The sequence below is a fragment of the Entelurus aequoreus genome, linkage group LG10, assembly GCF_033978785.1.
Source record: "Entelurus aequoreus isolate RoL-2023_Sb linkage group LG10, RoL_Eaeq_v1.1, whole genome shotgun sequence".
NCBI lineage: Eukaryota > Metazoa > Chordata > Actinopteri > Syngnathiformes > Syngnathidae > Entelurus > Entelurus aequoreus.
Genome location: NC_084740.1, coordinates 56474899 through 56496750, shown reverse-complemented (window position 1 = coordinate 56496750; position 21852 = coordinate 56474899). Strand labels below are relative to the sequence as shown.

The 21852-nt window shown below is 39.0% G+C and overlaps 1 protein-coding gene and 1 long non-coding RNA gene across 4 annotated transcripts in view; one reads left to right on the top strand and one right to left on the bottom strand.

Moving 5' to 3' along the window:
• LOC133658823 (uncharacterized) overlaps nucleotides 1–7600 on the bottom strand; it is a 29119-nt gene extending 21519 nt beyond the window's left edge. The window contains exons 1-2 of the long non-coding RNA XR_009827536.1: nucleotides 7474–7600; nucleotides 6038–6142 (exon numbers count right to left, since the gene is read on the bottom strand). This is a non-coding gene — a long non-coding RNA (uncharacterized LOC133658823). The remainder of the gene's footprint in view (nucleotides 1–6037; nucleotides 6143–7473) is intronic.
• The window catches only part of LOC133658821 (transcriptional enhancer factor TEF-3-like), a 96697-nt gene extending 75154 nt beyond the window's left edge, over nucleotides 1–21543 (top strand). For all 3 annotated transcript variants that reach the window (XM_062061250.1, XM_062061249.1, XM_062061248.1), the window contains exons 9-12: nucleotides 1301–1474; nucleotides 7496–7636; nucleotides 12318–12470; nucleotides 20926–21543. In XM_062061250.1, coding sequence (XP_061917234.1) covers nucleotides 1301–1474; nucleotides 7496–7636; nucleotides 12318–12470; nucleotides 20926–21039 — 582 coding nt within the window. In that variant the 3' untranslated portion in view covers nucleotides 21040–21543. The remainder of the gene's footprint in view (nucleotides 1–1300; nucleotides 1475–7495; nucleotides 7637–12317; nucleotides 12471–20925) is intronic.
• The last annotated feature ends 309 nt before the right edge of the window (nucleotides 21544–21852 follow it).

The window sequence follows — 21852 nt, the reverse complement described above, 5'->3', positions numbered from 1 at the left end:
ATCTATGTATTCCATGAATAGACAATCCTTTTCAATCGGGAAAATATCCTTTTTGAATCGAGAATCGTGTTGAATTGAAAAAAAAATCAATTTTGAATCGAATCATGACCCCAAGAATCAATATTGAATCGAATCGTGGGACACCCAAAGATTCACAGCCCTAGTAACTAGCATATCATGCAAAAGCGCAGATTCCAAGCATTGAAATACTTAATATTAGGGATGTCCGATAATGGCTTTTTTGCCGATATCCGATTCTGATATTGTCCAACTCTTAATTACCGATACCGATATCAACCGATACCGATATCAACCGATACAGATGTATACAGTCGTGGAATTAACTAATTTGGACAACCAGGTATGGTGAAGATAAGGTCCTTTTTAAAAAATAAAAATAAAATAAATTAAAAACATTTTCTTGAATAAAAAACAAAGTAAAACAATATAAAAACAGTTACATAGAAACTAGTAATGAATGAAAATGAGTAAAATGAAGTGTTAAAGGTTAGTACTATTAGTGGACCAGCAGCACGCACAATCATGTGTGCTTACGGACTGTATCCCTTGCAGACTGTATTGATATATATATTGATATATAATGTAGGAAGCAGAATGTTAATAACAGAAAGAAACAACCCTTTTGTGTGAATGAGTGTAAATGGGGGAGGGTTTTTTTTTGGCTTGGTGCACTAATTGTAAGTGTATCTTGTGTTTTTTATGTTGATTTAATTAAAAAAACAACAACAAAACGATACCGAAAATTTCTGATATTACATTTTAAAGCATTTATCGACATCTCTACTTAGTATAGTTGAAGACTTCCGGTCATTATAAAAGCTAAAAGATGCATCATAATGGCAGCTACACTTTACATCTTAAACATCTACAACAATGATTTGGGAATGTCCAGCATGTCAGATGGAAAAGCTTAAGGGTCCTTCATTGGCCCAGGTCTGCTATTGCCTGTCTAAAATAATGGTTTTCAATTCTTTAAACACTAAAACATCTTTAAATGGTGTTTTTGTTTGCTAATATTTGCATGTTCAACTGCTGAAAACCCAGGAGCTTAACCCCTCCCCCTTGTCCCCCCACCTGGCTGGACCTGCAGCACCTAGACTTATTTGTTAACCCCCCACCTCCCCCTTGTCCCACCACCTGGCTGGACCTGCAGCACCTAGACTTATTTGTTAACCCCCCACCTCCCCCTTGTCCCACCACCTGGCTGGACCTGCAGCACCCAGACTTACTGGTCATGAAGTTGAAGTCTCATGCCTGCACTTTTCTGTGCTCTCTCCAGTTCAACAAGCATCTTTTTGTGCACATCGGCCAGTCCAACCCCAGCTACAGCGACCCCTACCTGGAGTCCGTGGACGTCAGGCAGATCTACGACAAGTTCCCCGAGAAGAAAGGAGGCCTGAAGGAGCTCTTTGACAAGGGCCCGCACAACACCTTCTTCCTGGTCAAGTTCTGGGTGAGTCACCTTTGCACAAAATGCTGCCTCTGGTGGACAAAATGTTGGATTGAATTGATGAGAGCGTGTGGCGCTCCCAAGGTCACACAGGTGAAGCAGTGCACCTTCATGTTGCACCTGTAATGTCTCTGCATGTTGTGCACCTGTAATGTTTCTGCATGTTGTGCACCTGTAATGTCTCTGCATGTTGTGCACCTGTAATGTCTCTGCATGTTGTGCACCTGTAATGTCTCTGCATGTTGTGCACCTGTAATGTCTCTGCATGTTGTGCACCTGTAATGTCTCTGCATGTTGTGCACCTGTTGCACCTGTAATGTCTCTGCATGTTGTGCACCTGTTGCACCTGTAATGTCCCCACAGTGTTAACATGTTGTGCACCTGTTGCACCTGTAATGTCCCTGCAGTGTTAACGTGTTGTGCACCTGTTGCACCTGTAATGTCCCTGCAGTGTTAATGTGCTGTGCACCTGTTGCACCTGTAATGTCCCTGCAGTGTTAATGTGTTGTGATAGTTTATGCACTGGAGGAAAAGGACTTAAAGGAGAATTTCAACAGCACGGGGATGACCTGCCTGCTTGGTCAAACACACACACAATAGAACGTGTGTGTGTGTGTGTGTGTGTGTGTGTGTGTGTGTGTGTGTGTGTGTGTGTGTGTGTGTGTGTGTGTGTGTGTGTGTGTGTGTGTGTGTGTGTGTGTGTGTGTGTGTGTGTGTGTGTGTGTGTGTGTGTGTGTGTGTGTGTGTGTGTGTGTGTGTGTGTGTGTGTGTGTGTGTGTGTGAGACAGCAGCCTTGGGGAGAGTGGCAGGTCTGAATATCATGGGGGAAATGTGATCCAGGCAGCTGTCCCTCCCTGTGCTCTTGCAGCCGCCCCTCCTTATGTACCTATTTATTTATAGCGCGGCCCTCACAGAACACACACCAAAACCAACACTGAGCGACACTTTTCAATAACTCAAGTTGGGTCATTTTCAGTGGCTAGTAAATCTATGCTACTGTACCAGCTGCACACTGACTACTCTAATGTAGATTTGTGTTTACTTTCTATAGTGTTGCCCTTTGAGAAGATACTGACTTAGCAATGTGATGTGAAATGTGATGGCTGGACTCACTTTTGTGAGCCACTGTTAGCGACATAGTGGTCATGTGACTGTTAGCAACATAACTGCTGGTCATGTGACTGTTAGCAACTTAGTGTGACTGCTGGTCATGTGACTTCCAAAATGGTCTCCGTGGTGACAAGGAATGAACAGATTAACGAGTGGCGGGCGTGAATGGGATCGTGCTTTAGGAGAGACATACTGACCTTCATTGTTTTTGTGGAATGGGTGTAACTCTCTTCAAACGCAGTATATCTCTTTTTAACTGTAAATGTGTAAACTCGCATGTTTGAACTACTAGAATTGTGTGTTAGTTCATGTTTCTAAAGGTTCCTAAATCCAAAATGCCTCTTCAGAGTTACAGGAGTGAATTATTAGCTTTGTGCACATGGATACTAAAATATGGATAACGTCGATAGCAGATATTTATGCTGTATTATCAAATCCAAATATCAATACTTGTGACACCTGAGTAATTGGAGATCATGTTTATTATTAGCAGGGGAAAAAGTAACTAAACTTGTGAAAAAGTCAATGTTGGATGCTTTTGTTGAGTGTTATTTCAAGTACATGTTCACTATTTACACCTTAACATGTTCATGTCATTTATTATATATATATATTTTATACACTTTTAAAATGTTCGTAAACATGTCAGGTAAAGATTCCATCTAATAGACCCAAAATATGGTCTGATTACAACATTTTAAAAAGTATATCAATAAGAAGACAAACTTTACCTTTTTGAGCAAAATGTTCATGTAATAATAATAATAGTAAATTACTTTTTATAATACATTTATTTTACTGCTTTTACTACTTCACTCATTTTCTTTTTTTAATACTTTGTATGATTTTGTCCTGTTTTTTCTGTGTTATTAACTCGACTATATTGTTGTTCACGCCACCACCTCAATATACTGCAGAGTTTGAAATATTCTTTATGCTATGAGACATGTTATTATTTCAAACTTTTTGACATTTTAGCAGACATATTGGGTATATTTGCACAAAGTATGAATTTTACTGGGATTCGGATTGGAAAGAAAATCCGTTCTTAGTATTGTGTTTGATGCTAATAGCATGTTGAAATAATGATTTTAGAAATGACACGAAGAACATCATTGAGATTTTAACCCCCAGTGTGCTCAGGTTGTTTGCTGTTGTCACAAGCGTTGATTTAGGGTATGTGCAGTATGAACAATTGAATAATAGCAATACAAGACGGTTGTGATTGTGCAGCTCACAGTAGCACCAAGTGCAGCAAAGTCCAGTTGAAAGTGTCGCCCCCCCCAACCCCTCGCATGCTGGACTTCCGCATTATTTATCGCGGGGGGGATCAAGGACATTTGTGAGTGACAGCGTTTTGGACGCTGCGTTGGCGAGGAAGGGCAGCTGGTCATATTTCCCACTGGCATTTGATTGAGGGCAAGATGAGCCTGTCATGGATATATCATCGCTGTAGAACTGGAGACTTGTGGTGTGCAGCAAAGAAAGATCAGTCGCTCTTAAACCTTGGCTTAATATAAATATTTTCCATGGAGTGGTGTAGTTACTTTTGGGGTTGGAACAGCTTAATCGGGTTTGTGTTTCCTTGGAGGGAAGTCTGGGCCAGCAGTGGAAACACCTGGCAGGTAAATCACTGCTTGAGTTGATGTTCTCCTAAACAATCCTGCCAACTGTACACTACTTCTGAAAACATTGTGGTAGAAGGAACTCCGTTTCATCAACAACTATTTAGCAGTACAACCAATGTTGGAATAGCTAGGACCAAACTGCACAGTCAGCAATAATAGCACTGTTGGAAACAGTGTCCTGGGTTTTGTTCCTAATCTGTTCTAAAAGGCCCCACAAAAACCGAGTGGATGATTCCAATAAGAACTGATGATGAGTGTTCCAGGCAGGTGACTTTCCACAGTGTAGGGATGATTTTTGAAGATTTATATGAATATTCATAAGCCAGGGGTGTCCAAACTACAGCGCGTGGGCCAAATTCTATCTTGGCACTCTGGGCCAAGATAGAATTTCAGGACTTTAATTTGGAAACAAATTGAGAAGAGCATTAATTTAAATGACAGAGCTCTAAAGACAACAGGAAGTGATTGCCAGTGCTCTAAAGATAACAGGAAGTGATTATCAGTGCTCTAAAGACAACAGGAAGTGATTGCCAGTGCTCTAAAGACAACAGGAAGTGATTATCAGTGCTCTAAAGACAACAGGAAGTGATTATCAGTGCTCTCAAGACAACAGGAAGTGATTGCCAGTGCTCTAAAGACAACAGGAAGTGATTATCAGTGCTCTAAAGACAACAGGAAGTGATTATCAGTGCTCTAAAGATAACAGGCAGTGATTGTCAGTGCTCTAAAGACAACAGGAAGTGATTGCCAGTGCTCAGAAGACAACAGGAAGTGATTGTCAGTGCTCTAAAGACAACAGGCAGTGATTGTCAGTGCTCTAAAGACAACAGGAAGTGATTGTCAGTGCTCTACAGACAACAGGAAGTGATTGCCAGTGCTCTAAAGACAACAGGAAGTGATTGTCAGTGCTCTAAAGACAACAGGAAGTGATTGTCAGCGCTCTAGAGACAACAGGAAGTGATTGAAAGCGCTCTAAAGACAACAGGAAGTGATTGCCAGTGCTCTAAAGACAACAGGAAGTGATTATCAGTGCTCTAAAGACAACAGGAAGTGATTATCAGTGCTCTAAAGACAACAGGAAGTGATGGTCAGTGCTCTGAAGACAACAGGAAGTGATTGACAGTGCTCTAAAGACAACAGGAAGTGATTGACAGTGCTCTAAAGACAACAGGAAGTGATTGTCAGTGCTCTACAGACAACAGGAAGTGATTGACAGTGCTCTAAAGACAACAGGAAGTGATTGACAGTGCTCTACAGACAACAGGAAGTGATTGCCAGTGCTCTAAAGACAACAGGAAGTGATTGTCAGTGCTCTAAAGGCAACAGGAAGTGATTATCAGTGCTCTAAAGACAACAGGAAGTGATTGTCAGTGCTCTACAGACAACAGGAAGTGATTGACAGTGCTCTAAAGACAACAGGAAGTGATTGACAGTGCTCTACAGACAACAGGAAGTGATTGCCAGTGCTCTAAAGACAACAGGAAGTGATTGTCAGTGCTCTAAAGGCAACAGGAAGTGATTATCAGTGCTCTAAAGACAACAAGAAGTGATTGTCAGTGCTCTAAAGACAACAGGAAGTGCTCATGTTGTCATTCTTCATTGTGTTGAGGCTCTTGTTTCTCATCACACCCTCATAAAGAGAAGCCCGGGGAGGTCGCGACCCCTCGGCTGTGCTGATGTAGGGGTTGTCATGGCGACGGTGACAAGCAGATGGCCCACCATCAAAGCCGAGGCATTCTAGATTGAATTTCCGGCAAGTTCCCCTGTGGGCCTGACGCCTCCTCACACTTTGTCAAGACAATGTGATTGCAGCTGAATTGTTGCACACCTGATCTCATCTGCCATTTGTGTCTCGCTCTTCCTCATTGGATGAATTCCCTGGCAGCCTGGGGGAGGTCCCAGTCTTGGGGGAGGTCCCAGTCCTGGATGAAGACTGATAGAGGAATTAGAATGAAGACCATGTCAATGAGCCATTAGACTGGCCTGCTGGCCCAGTCACCATGCAGATCCACTATCACATTATAGGCATCAAGCTGTCTGATACAGGGATCTAACCATAATGATAACTGAGACTTAAAGATGAAGACACCTGATACAGGGATCTAACCATAATGATAACTGATACCTAAACATACAAACCCCGTTTCCATATGAGTTGGGAAATTGTGTTAGATGTAAATATAAACGGAATACAATGATTTGCAAATCCTTTTCGAGCCATATTCAGTTGAATGCACTACAAAGACAACATATTTGATGTTCAAACTCATAAACTTTTTTTTTTTTTTTTTTGCAAATAATAATTAACTTAGAATTTCATGGCTGCAACACGTGCCAAAGTAGTTGGGAAAGGGCATGTTCACCACTGTGTTACATGGCCTTTCCTTTTAACAACACTCAGTGAAGGTTTGGGAACTGAGGAGACACAGAACACTTTTCCACTTTGTATCAGTCCATCTTAGATGAGCTCAGGCCCAGCGAAGCCGGCGGCATTTCTGGGTGTTGTTGATAAACGGTTTTCGCCTTGCATAGGAGAGTTTTATCTTGCACTTACAGATGTAGCGACCAACTGTAGTCTCTGACAGTGGGTTTCTGAAGTGTTCCTGAGCCCATGTGGTGATATCCTTTACACACTGATGTGGCTTGTTGATGCAGTACAGCCTGAGGGATGGAAGGTCACGGGCTTAGCTGCTTACGTGCAGTGATTTCTCCAGATTCTCTGAACCCTTTGATGATATTACGGAGCGTAGATGGTGAAATCCCTCAATTCCTTGCAATAGCTGCTTGAGAAAGGTTTTTCTTAAACTGTTCAACAATTTGCTCAGGCATTTGTTGACAAAGTGGTGACCCTCGCCCCATCCTTGTTTGTGAATGACTGAGCATTTCATGGAATCTACTTTTATAGCCAATCATGGCACCCACCTGTTCCCAATTTGCCTGTTCACCTGTGGGATGTTCCAAATAAGTGTTTGATGAGCATTCCTCAACTTTATCAGTATTTATTGCCACCTTTCCCAACTTCTTTGTCACGTGTTGCTGCCATCAAATTCTAAAGTTAATGATTATTTGCAAAAATAAAAATGTTTATCAGTTTGAACATCAAATATGTTGTCTTTGTAGCATATTCAACTGAATATGGCTTGAAAAGGATTTGCAAATCATTGTATTCCGTTTATATTTACATCTAACACAATTTCCCAACTCATATGGAAACAGGGTTTGTACTTGCTTCATTCAATGTCTTTATGTACATGCTTCATCTACCTGTCCTCTCCTCTCCTGTCAGGCGGACCTGAGCATCAACGTGCAGGAAGACAGCAGCTTCTTCTACGGAGTGTCCAGTCAGTACGAGAGCTCAGACAACTTGGTCATCACCTCCTCCACCAAGGTGTGCTCCTTCGGCAAGCAGGTGGTGGAGAAAGTGGAGGTGAGGAATATTTGGCTTCATATTCTGTTGCTTCAATAATGATTTCATGCGGACGTGTCCAAAGTGTGCTTCAGGGCTGCTGTTTTCAAGTCCACAGCATGTCAACAAACTGTAAAAGTGTAAAAAATAAAACCAAAATAAAACCAAAAAGCTGAAATGTAATAAAAAGTGTAAGTCAGGTTGTCCAGTCATAAAGAAAAGTTTATGTTTACGGGGCCATTTTGACTTTATTTAGTACAAAAAAAGCAAGCCAGCAGACACACATTACCTGTGGACAGGTAACACATATTACCACATTAATATTAACACATATTACCTGTGGACAGGTAACATATATTACCTGTGGACAGGTAACATATATTACCTGTGGACAGGTAACACATATTACCTGTGGACAGGTAACATATATTACCTGTGGACAGGTAACACATATTACCTGTGGACAGGTAACACATATTACCTGTGGACAGGTAACATATATTACCTGTGGACAGGTAACATATATTACCTGTGGACAGGTAACACATATTACCTGTGGACAGGTAACACATATTACCTGTGGACAGGTAACACATATTACCACATTAATATTAACACATATTACCTGTGGACAGGTAACATATATTACCACATTAATATTAACACATATTACCTGTGGACAGGTAAGATATATTTCAAGTGTTACTTGGTCTAAGTACTAGAACTGTTAGTAATAAATAATACCAAGTGTTACCTGGTCTAAATACTAGAACTGTTAATAATAAATAATACCAAGTGTTACCTGGTCTAAGTACTAGAAATGTTAATAATAAATAATACCAAGTGTTCCCTGGTCTAAGTACTAGAACTGTTAATAATAAATAATACCAAGTGTTACCTGGTCTAAGTACTAGAACTGTTAGTAATAAATAATACCAAGTGTTACCTGGTCTAAGTACTAAAACTGTTAATAATAGATAATACCAAGTGTTACCTGGTCTAAGTACTAAAACTGTTAATAATAGATAATACCAAGTGTTACCTGGTCTAAATACTAGAACTGTTTATAATAGATAATACCAAGTGTTAACTGGTCTAAGTACTAGAACTGTTAATAATAAATAATACCAAGTGTTACCTGGTCTAAGTACTAGAACTGTTAGTAATAAATAATACCAAGTGTTACCTGGTCTAAGTACTAGAACTGTTAATAATAAATAATGCCAAGTGTTACTTGGTCTAAGTACTAGAACTGTTAATAATAAATAATACCAAGTGTTACCTGTAATAGTAATAGTAATAGTAAATAGTAAAACCTTCCTCAGGTTGAGTTGCACTGGAGACAACAGAAGAAGTACAGTACAGACAATAAGACTTGTTTCATTTTTGCTTCTTTTACCTGGTCATGACTGATATTACTTGGTCATGACTAATATTACTTGGTCATGACTAATATTACCTGGTCATGACTGATATTACTTGGTCATGACTAATATTACCTGGTCATGACTAATATTACTTGGTCATGACTAATATTACCTGGTCATGACTAATATTACCTGGTCATGACTGATATTACCTGGTCATGACTAATATTACCTGGTCATGACTAATATTACTTGGTCATGACTAATATTACTTGGTCATGACTAATATTACTTGGTCATGACTAATATTACCTGGTCATGACTGATATTACTTGGTCATGACTGATATTACTTGGTCATGACTGATATTACCTGGTCATGACTAATATTACCTGGTCATGACTGATATTACTTGGTCATGACTAATATTACCTGGTCATGACTAATATTACTTGGTCATGACTAATATTACTTGGTCATGACTAATATTACCTGGTCATGACTGATATTACTTGGTCATGACTAATATTACCTGGTCATGACTAATATTACTTGGTCATGACTGATATTACCTGGTCATGACTAATATTACTTGGTCATGACTAATATTACTTGGTCATGACTAATATTACCTGGTCATGACTGATATTACCTGGTCATGACTGATATGACCTGGTCATGACTAATATTACTTGGTCATGACTAATATTACCTGGTCATGACTGATATGACCTGGTCATGACTAATATTACCTGGTCATGACTGATATTACCTGGTCATGACTAATATTACCTGGTCATGACTAATATTACTTGGTCATGACTAATATTACTTGGTCATGACTAATATTACTTGGTCATGACTAATATTACCTGGTCATGACTGATATTACTTGGTCATGACTGATATTACTTGGTCATGACTGATATTACCTGGTCATGACTAATATTACCTGGTCATGACTGATATTACTTGGTCATGACTAATATTACCTGGTCATGACTAATATTACTTGGTCATGACTAATATTACTTGGTCATGACTAATATTACCTGGTCATGACTGATATTACTTGGTCATGACTAATATTACCTGGTCATGACTAATATTACTTGGTCATGACTGATATTACCTGGTCATGACTAATATTACTTGGTCATGACTAATATTACCTGGTCATGACTAATATTACCTGGTCATGACTGATATTACCTGGTCATGACTAATATTACCTGGTCATGACTAATATTACCTGGTCATGACTAATATTACCTGGTCATGACTAATATTACCTGGTCATGACTGATATTACTTGGTCATGACTGATATTACTTGGTCATGACTGATATTACCTGGTCATGACTAATATTACCTGGTCATGACTGATATTACTTGGTCATGACTAATATTACCTGGTCATGACTAATATTACTTGGTCATGACTAATATTACTTGGTCATGACTAATATTACCTGGTCATGACTGATATTACTTGGTCATGACTAATATTACCTGGTCATGACTAATATTACTTGGTCATGACTGATATTACCTGGTCATGACTAATATTACTTGGTCATGACTAATATTACTTGGTCATGACTAATATTACCTGGTCATGACTGATATTACCTGGTCATGACTGATATGACCTGGTCATGACTAATATTACTTGGTCATGACTAATATTACCTGGTCATGACTGATATGACCTGGTCATGACTAATATTACCTGGTCATGACTGATATTACCTGGTCATGACTAATATTACCTGGTCATGACTAATATTACTTGGTCATGACTAATATTACTTGGTCATGACTAATATTACTTGGTCATGACTAATATTACCTGGTCATGACTGATATTACTTGGTCATGACTGATATTACTTGGTCATGACTGATATTACCTGGTCATGACTAATATTACCTGGTCATGACTGATATTACTTGGTCATGACTAATATTACCTGGTCATGACTAATATTACTTGGTCATGACTAATATTACTTGGTCATGACTAATATTACCTGGTCATGACTGATATTACTTGGTCATGACTAATATTACCTGGTCATGACTAATATTACTTGGTCATGACTGATATTACCTGGTCATGACTAATATTACTTGGTCATGACTAATATTACTTGGTCATGACTAATATTACCTGGTCATGACTGATATTACCTGGTCATGACTGATATGACCTGGTCATGACTAATATTACTTGGTCATGACTAATATTACCTGGTCATGACTGATATGACCTGGTCATGACTAATATTACCTGGTCATGACTGATATTACCTGGTCATGACTAATATTACCTGGTCATGACTAATATTACTTGGTCATGACTAATATTACTTGGTCATGACTAATATTACCTGGTCATGACTGATATTACTTGGTCATGACTAATATTACCTGGTCATGACTAATATTACTTGGTCATGACTAATATTACCTGGTCATGACTAATATTACTTGTCATGACTAATATTACCTGGTCATGACTGATATTACTTGGTCATGACTAATATTACCTGGTCATGACTAATATTACTTGGTCATGACTAATATTACTTGGTCATGACTAATATTACCTGGTCATGACTAATATTACCTGGTCATGACTAATATTACTTGGTCATGACTAATATGACCTGGTCATGACTAATATTACTTGGTCATGACTAATATTACCTGGTCATGACTAATATTACTTGGTCATGACTGATATGACCTGGTCATGACTAATATTACCTGGTCATGACTAATATTACCTGGTCATGACTAATATTACCTGCTGATGGATTCCAGTCACTAAGCACTCAGGAAATGTATATAAAGGAAAACCCTCCTGGATGACTCAATACTAGTCTTCACCTTAACTAGACTAACCATGGAGGCTGGTGGATTGTACATTACACACACACACACACACACACACACACACAATGGCACTCAACTTTATCAGTATTTATTGCCACCTTTCCCAACTTCTTTGTCATGTGTTGCTGCCATCAAATTCTAAAGTTAATGATTATTTGCATGTTGTCTTTGTAGCATATTCAACTGAATATGGCTTGAAAAGGATTTGCAAATCATTGTATTCCGTTTATATTTACATCTAACACAATTTCCCAACTCATATGGAAACGGGGTTTGTATATATATATATATATATATATATATATATATATATATATATATATATATATATATACAGTATATATAAATATGTGTCTCATTATTGAAAGTATTTGGAAGTGTCACATTATTCCTAGCCCACTATCGCCATCTTCAGGTGTTTTGTGTGTTACTCAGACGGAGTACGCCCGCCTGGAGAACGGTCGCTACGTGTTCCGGATCCACCGCTCGCCGCTGTGCGAGTACATGATCAACTTCATCCACAAGCTCAAACACCTGCCTGAGAAGTACATGATGAACAGTGTGCTGGAGAACTTCACCATCCTTCAGGTACAGCAGGTGTGTCAGTGCCAGTGTCACACCTAACGTCAGGTACAGCAGGTGTGTCAGTGCCAGTGTCACACCCACCTTGACTTCAATGTCCTTAAAGGCCTACTGAAAGCCACTACTAGCGACCACGCAGTCTGATAGTTTATATGTCAATGATGAAATCTTAACATTGCAACACATGCCAATACGGCCGGGTTAACTTATAAAGTGACATTTAAAATTTCCCGGGAAATATCCGGCTGAAACGTCGCGGTATGATGACGTATGCGCGTGACGAAGTCAGTATAACGGAAGTTATGGTACCCTGTAGAATCCTATACAAAAAGCTCTGTTTTCATTTCATAATTCCACAGTATTCTGGACATCTTTTGCAATTTGTTTAATGAACAATGAAGGCTGCAAAGAAGACAGTTGTAGGTGGGATCGGTGTATTAGCAGCAGACTACAGCAACACAACCAGGAGGACTTTGTTGGAGAGCAGACGCGCTAGCCGCCGACCTCACCTTGACTTCCTACGTCTCCGGGCCGCCAAACGCATCGGGTGAAGTCCTTCGTCCTTCCGCCGATCGCTGGAACGCAGGTGAGCACGGGTGTTGATGAGCAGATGAGGGCTGGCTGGCGTAGGTGGAGAGCTAATGTTTTTAGCATAGCTCTGTGCGGTCCGGTTGCTAAGTTGCTAAGTTAGCTTCAATGGCGTCGTTAGCACAGCATTGTTAACCTTCGCCAGCCTGGAAAGCATTAACCGTGTATTTACATGTCCACGGTTTAATAGTATTGTTGATTTTCTATCTATCCTTCCAGTCAAGGCTTTATTTTTTTTGTTTCTATATGCAGTTAAAGCACGATGCTATCACGTTAGCTCGTAGCTAAGGCATTTCGCCGATGTATTGTCGTGGAGATAAAAGTCACTGTGAATGTCCATTTCGCGTTCTCGACTCTCATTTTCAAGAGGATATAGTATCCGAGGTGGTTTAAAATACAAATCCGTGATCCACAATAGAAAAAGGAGAGAGTGTGGAATCCAATGAGCCAGCTTGTACCTAAGTTACGGTCAGAGCGAAAAAAGATACGTCCTGCACTGCACTCTAGTCCTTCACTCTCACGTTCCTCATCCACGAATCTTTCATCCTCGCTCAAATTAATGGGGTAATCGTCCGAATCGCTCTAGCTGCGTTGAAAACAATAGGAAAATATGAGGGACTGAACAACGTCACGCTACTTCCGGTAGGGGCAAGGCCTTTTTTTTATCAGAGACCAAAAGTTGCGAACTTTATACTGAATCCTTTCAGCAAAAATATGGCAATATCGCAAAATGATCAAGTATGACACATATAATGGATCTGCTATTCCCGTTTAAATAAAAAAATGTCATTTCAGTAGGCCTTTAAGTGTAAAAAGAAGTCAAGCATGGCGTCCATCACTTCAGACTTCATTTCATTTGAGTGGATTTGGAAGCAGCAAAAATGTCCACACTACATTTTTGTAAACATCATTCAAAAAACACTGAATTTTTAAACATTTTTATTTGTAAGCAATTTTGATGTAGAAAAAAAAAATCAATTCACTAAAATACAAACAAACAAATTCAGTTACTGTATTTTTCATTCTGTTAGGCGTTCTTAACATCCTTTCATTATCTCAACAATCAACAGTGCGGCTTAAGTGCGCATTCATTCTGCTCGTGCTTACCAACCTCAAAGCTATTTTATTTGGCACATGCCGTCATAAGTGTGACCAGTAGATGGCAGTCACACATAAGAGATACGTGTGGACTGCAGGTCGACGTCTGGTCAATAAAAGCCTACAACGTTGATGTTTCATTGAGAGTATAAAACATTGCACACAGAGCTCAAAAACCTGGCAAAATGTTTGGTAAGCTATGAAGCCACACCAATTGATGGATCGTGGGAGCATGGCGGCTACCATAGTCAGACGTACTGTGCTTCAACATATATTATAGTGTGTGTATAAATGGCACCTATTAGGAGATACAGCAACCAACATATTAACTAACTTCTCTCACCTTCTGCTTCCTGCTGATGTGTATTTGAGATCCATCTAAGTCCTGAAAATGTGTCACGTCACATCATGACATTGCTGGCTTAACCAGCAGAGGAGCATGTTGGGCAGCGCACACACACAGAGTACTTACAAGCAGAGACAGAAAAGGGAGAATGGACGCATTTTGGTGTAAAAAGTAAAGATAAAGGTGAAGTTATAACACTGAAACACCCTCAGGAAGAGCTGCTTTAAGACATGCGGCTAACATCCATCCACAGTGTTTTAGCTACTTCTAAATCACTAATCCTGGTGACAGATAAAGTAAGTTTCTTACATGTACCATTATCACTGGAGGATGAGGAATAGCTAAACATGCTTCACTACACACCGTAGGAGGATACAATAGCTCACCGCCGTCACAATGTAAACAAATGCCATGGGTGGATCTACACCTGACATCCACTGTAATGATACCAAGTACAAGAGCATATCTAGTCGATACTACTATGGTTACATCGATATTTTTTGGCATCACCAACTCTTCTTTTGTTGTTTTTTAAATTCATATTATGTTTATAAAGTCAGTAAATATGACTTTGAATATGACCAATGCATGATCCTGTAACTACTTGGTATCACATCCATACCTAAATGTGTGGTATCATCCAAAACTAATGTCAAGTATCAAAGAAGAGAAGAATAAGTGATTATTACATTTGAACAGAAGTGTAGATAGAACATGTTAAAAGAGAAAATAAGCAGATATTAACAGTAAATGAACAAGTGGATGAATAATCCATTTTTTACAGTATGTCCCTCATAATGTGTACAAAATAATAGGTGTATAAATGACACAATATGTTACTGCATATGACTAATTAGGAGTCTTTGTTTGTTTACTTACTACTAAAAGACAAGTTGTCTATTTTATTGAAGGACTAAATGACAATAATAAACATGTTTCATGACATTTTTTGGGGTCCCCTTTTAGAAAAGTATGTAAATAATTGTGTTAGCGGTAAGGAGACAACAGGAGTTCAGTCAAAGTGGTTCTCAGCAGACTTCATGAGCTCCACACTTTATCCTCCTTCAATGTAGACCTCATCCTCTAACATGCAACCTAAATAATATTCATATCACACCACAACAACCTAAGTAATATTCATATCACACCACAACAACCTAAATAATATTCATATCACACCACAACAACCTAAATAATATTCATATCACACCACAACAACCTAAGTAATATTCATATCACACCACAACAACCTAAGTAATATTCATATCACACCACAACAACCTAAATAATATTCATATCACACCACAACAACCTAAATAATATTCATATCACACCACAACAACCTAAATAATATTCATATCACACCACAACAACCTAAATAATATTCATATCACACCACAACAACCTAAATAATATTCATATCACACCACAACAACCTAAATAATATTCATATCACACCACAACAACCTAAGTAATATTCATATCACACCACAACAACCTAAGTAATATTCATATCACACCACAACAACCTAAGTAATATTCATATCACACCACAACAACCTAAATAATATTCATATCACACCACAACAACCTAAATAATATTCATATCACACCACAACAACCTAAATAATATTCACATCACACCACAACAACCTAAATAATATTCATATCACACCACAACAACCTAAATAATATTCATATCACACCACAACACCCCTAAATAATATTCATATCACACCACAACAACCTAAGTAATATTCATATCACACCACAACAACCTAAGTAATATTCATATCACACCACAACAACCTAAATAATATTCATATCACACCACAACAACCTAAATAATATTCATATCACACCACAACACCCCTAAATAATATTCATATCACACCACAACAACCTAAATAATATTCATATCACACCACAACAACCTAAATAATATTCATATCACACCACAACAACCTAAGTAATATTCATATCACACCACAACAACCTAAATAATATTCATATCACACCACAACAACCTAAATAATATTCATATCACACCACAACAACCTAAATAATATTCATATCACACCACAACAACCTAAATAATATTCATATCACACCACAACAACCTAAGTAATATTCATATCACACCACAACAACCTAAATAATATTCATATCACACCACAACAACCTAAGTAATATTCATATCACACCACAACAACCTAAATAATATTCATATCACACCACAACAACCTAAATAATATTCATATCACACCACAACACCCCTAAATAATATTCATATCACACCACAACAACCTAAATAATATTCATATCACACCACAACACCCCTAAATAATATTCATATCACACCACAACAACCTAAATAATATTCATATCACACCACAACAACCTAAATAATATTCATATCACACCACAACAACCTAAATAATATTCATATCACACCAGACTTTTTAACGTGTCGCCATTTTTCCATGTTTGGGTTTTTCTTCTTCTTCCGAAAAGACAAGTTTGTGTGTGTCGCCGTGGTAACCAGATGGTAGAAAGACAGTTGTGGCTGCATTCCTCCTGGCAGACGGACAACGGCCATATTGAGCCCACACTACACTCATTTACACACACACACACACACACACACACACACACACACACACACACACACACACACACACACACACACACACACACACACACACACACACACAACAAGCCCAGTATTCAGCAGGCGACAAAAGTGTGTGTGTTTGTTGTATGCTGCAGTGCCACACACACACACACACACACACACACACACACACACACACACACACACACACACACACACACACACACACACAGACAACAAGCCCAGTATTCAGCAGGCGACAAAAGTATGTGTGTTTGTTGTATGCTGCAGTGCCACACACACACACACACACACACATGTCGGTTACTTACACAAAGTGCTGCTTTTTAACAATTCTATTATTATGATTTATTATTGAGTCCTAATGTTCAATGTACACAACTGGATATCTTAGTTGCTATGACAACAATGTGTGTGTACAAGTTTATAGTTGACTTCTTGTTTGTGATGAGGCAGATGATAGAACTTTAAATGTGGTGATCATGCATGTTGGCGGAACATTCTAGCTGTGTCCCACACATTTGGCATCATCAATGCAATATAGCGTCCAATGTCCCTCCACAGTGCAGCTTTTTAATGGTTCCACTACACTCTGTAGGAGGATACAATCAAGCAGAGCTAACCGCTAAGCTAGAGCTCTTGAATGTAAACAGGGGTGGGCGGACCGATACAAATATCGACTGTAACGATACCAAGTACAGTATGATTGATACTAAGGTGATCAAATCGGTAGTTTGTGTTATTAGAACATCCTTTTTTTGTGTTTGTTTACAAACTGATGAAATAAGAGGCAATAATAGTTGTAGTAGTTATGTTGCACTATTAACTTTATTATACATGTAATAAAAGGGAATAAATAGATCTAAATATGTAATTAATATTGTTACACCGCCAAAAAAATGAAATCATTTAATGATGTTGAACATCAGAACAAAATGTGATTATTACATTTTATTTAGATCAAATGTTACAAGAAGAAGTTATAAAGTGGATTAATCCTGAAGTTGACCAAATAAAGTGATGATGCAATATGTTAGCACACCAGCTAAGTGAGGAGCTGTAAACATGAACAAATGATCATTGAATAGATGATCAATACATCCTGGTGCTCATCAATCAATGATGTTGCACTCATTACAATTTCAAAGAGTAATAATTGTCGGAAAATGCGTTTTTTTTTCTTCCAGTTTATCATACCGATAATTAGTAGTTTCACACCAACAGCTGAGTAGTAACATTTCAGCACTGAAATTATACTCCATCCATCCATCCATCCATCCATCCATCCATCCATCCATCCATCTGTTTCCCGCCTCTTATTGAGTGCGGGGGCAGCAGTCTAAGCAGACTTCCCCGTCCCCGGCCACCTCCTCCAGTTCCACCGGGGGGACACGGAGGCCTCCCCAGGCCAGCTGTGAGACATAGTCCCTCCAGCGTGTCCTAGGTCTGCGCCAAGGCCTCCTCCCGGCTGGACACGCCCGACACACCTCACCAGGGAGGCGTCCGAAGTAGATGCCCGAGCCTGGCTCCTCTCCAGCAGAGGTTCAACTCTGAGTCTCTCCCGGATGAGCGAGCTCCTCACCCCACCTCCGAGGGTGACCCCAGACATCCTGCAGCTCGTATTCACCACCTTGTCCTTCCAGTCATCACCCAAAGCTCGTGACCACGTAGGTGAGAGTAGGAATGTAGACACACCTTCACCACAACAGACCAGTGCAGTCTGTTCCCTCAGTGGTGAACAAGACCATGAGATACTTGAACTCTTCCACTTGGTGCAGTTGACTGACAACCATGGCCTCGCTGATCCTCATCCCAGTAGCTTCCCACTCGGCTGCAGAGCACCTCAGTGATGGCAGAAGGTCTCAGCCTGATGAAGGCACCAGGACCACGTCATCTGCAAAAAGCAGAGATGCGATCTTCTGGCCACTAAGCTGAAAACCTCCTCCACACCCTGACTGCACCTAGAGATGTTGTCCATGAAGATAATGAAGAGGACCAGTGACAAAGGACAGTCCACTGGGAACATGTCTGACTTACTACATTCCATGCAAACCAGACTCCTGCTCCGATTGCTCTAAGCAGGGGTCACCAACGCGGTGCCCGCGGGCACCAGGTAGCCCGTAAGGACCAGATGAGTAGCCCGCTGGCCTGTTCTAAAAATAGCTCAAATAGCAGCACTTACCAGTGAGCTGCCTCTATTTTTTACATTTTATTGATTTACTAGCAAGCTGGTCTCGCTGTGCTCGACATTTTTAATTCTAAGAGACAAAAACTCAAATAGAATTTGAAAATCCAAGAAAATATTTTAAAGACTTGGTCTTCACTTGTTTGAATAAATTCATTATTTTTTTTACTTTGCTTCTTATAACTTTCAGAAAGACAATTTTAGAGAAAAAATACAACCTTAAAAATGATTTTAGGATTTTTAAACACATATACCTTTTTACCTTTTAAATTCCTTCCTCTTATTTCCTGACAATTTAAATCAATGTTCAAGTAATTATTTTTTTTTATTGTAAAGAATAAATACATTTTAATTTAATTCCTCATTTTAGCTTCTGTTTTTCGACGAAGAATATTGTGAAATATTTCTTCAAACTTATCATGATTTAAAATGCAAAACAAATATTCTGGCAAATCTAGAAAATCTGTAGAATCAAATTTAAATCTTATTTCAAAGTCTTTTGAATTTCTTTTAAAATTTTTGTTCTGGAAAATCTAGAAGAAATAATGATTTGTCTTTGTTAGAAATATAGCTTGGTCCAATTTGTTATATATTCTAACAAAGTTCAGATTGGATTTAAAACATGTCATCCAAATTCTAAAATTAATCTTAATCAGGAAAAATTACCTATGATGTTCCATAAATTCTTTTTTAATTTTTTCAAAAAGAATCGAATTAGCTAGTTTTTCTCTTTTTTTTTCGGTTGAATTTGAATTTTAAAGAGTCGAAATTGAAGATAGACTATGTTTCAAAATTTATTGTCATTTTTTTCGTGTTTTCTCCTCTTTTAAACCGTTCAATTAAGTGTAAATATCATTAATTATTAATAATAACATAGAGTAAAAGGTAAATTGAGCAAATGGCTATTTCTGGCAATTTATTTAAGTGTGTATCAAACTGGTAGCCCTTCTCATTAATCAGTACCCAAGAAGTAGCTCTTGCTTTCAAAAAGGTTGGTGACCCCTGCTCTAAAGCATTGATTGAAACTTTTATTAGTAGATTGCACAGTACAGTACATATTCCATACAATTCACCACTAAATGGTAACACCCCAATAAGTTTTTCAACTTGTTTAAGTCGGGGTCTACGTAATCAATTCATGGTACAACGGGCCCTGGACCCAGTACTCCTGGAGCACCCCCTACAGGACACAATCCACTGCCTTGTCCAAAGCCACAAAACACATGTGGACTGGTTTGAGCAAACTCCCATGCCCCCCTCCAGTACCTTAGCAAGGGTATAAATCACAACCAGGACGAAAAACACATTGTTCCTCCTGAATGTGACTCTGCAACACCCAGGAATAGACTTTCCCCGGGAGACTATAACTGGAACACACCAATCCAGAGGTACCGCCCCAGACTTCCGGGCTAGGTTGAAGAGACATGTCAGCCACGACATCCAAAGCCTCCAGGGCTCGGGCCAATCTGGTCCTCTCCTGGGCCTTGCCACTGGGCACTTTTATTGATGACCTCAGCAACCAATTACGGTTGTGATGTAGAGTAAAGTGAAACTACAATGTTGAGCCTTAAGGACCACCGTAGTTGTTACAGTGCCTTCTGTGCTGCAGGTGGTGACCAACAGGGACACCCTGGAGACGCTGCTGTGCGTGGCCTACGTCTTCGAGGTGTCCACCAGCGAGCACGGCGCCCAGCACCACATCTACCGGCTGGTCAAGGACTGACAGGATGTCACCGTAGCGACGAACCTCCGTGAAGCCCCTCCCTCCCCTCCATCATAAGGGCACGCCATCCTTCCGTGAGCTTGGAGCTGGAACGTGAGACCCTGGGACGTCCCCAATGAGGACCGCAAGCAGGCCTGGCCGTTGGAAAGAAGAACCATGATGCACTTTGGTCACAGGAGCCCTGCATGAGTGTTTTGGATTCTACTAGTGCTTGTTTGGAGTTGTCATGCATGTGAAGGCTGACTCAGGGCGCCACCTACTGACGGACAGATGAACAACACGTGGAAGTAGTCTCCATCACGTGTCGACTTTTCTCTTATCAACTCTTCTCTTTTTGTCCTGCGGCTTGAAAGTGACTCCAACAAAACGGCACATAATATTAATAATAATAATAATAATAACAATATTGCTACCTTGAAGCACAGTTTTTGCTGATTGCATCATGTCATTGGCCCTGAAGTGTCGGATAAAAATATACCTGTTTCTTACAAAAACTTACTCCTGGTGCTTTTTTAATGCAATTTTGTCAACGCCATCATGAATATGAATATATATTTCTATTCATTTAACTTACATGTGTTTTATTTGGTTTAAATAATGTGTTGATTTTATTTTGCATCTTAATTTGCCACACTATTTTTTTTTATTTTAAATATTTACATCCAATTTATTATTTTAGTGTTTTTTTTAAATGTGTATTATAATTTATTCACAGTATTTAATTTGTTAAATATTTTCACTAGATCATTTTATTTTGGTCTGCAAGAAATTATAATTAGTCAATATTGATTTTTTATTTATTTATATATTTTA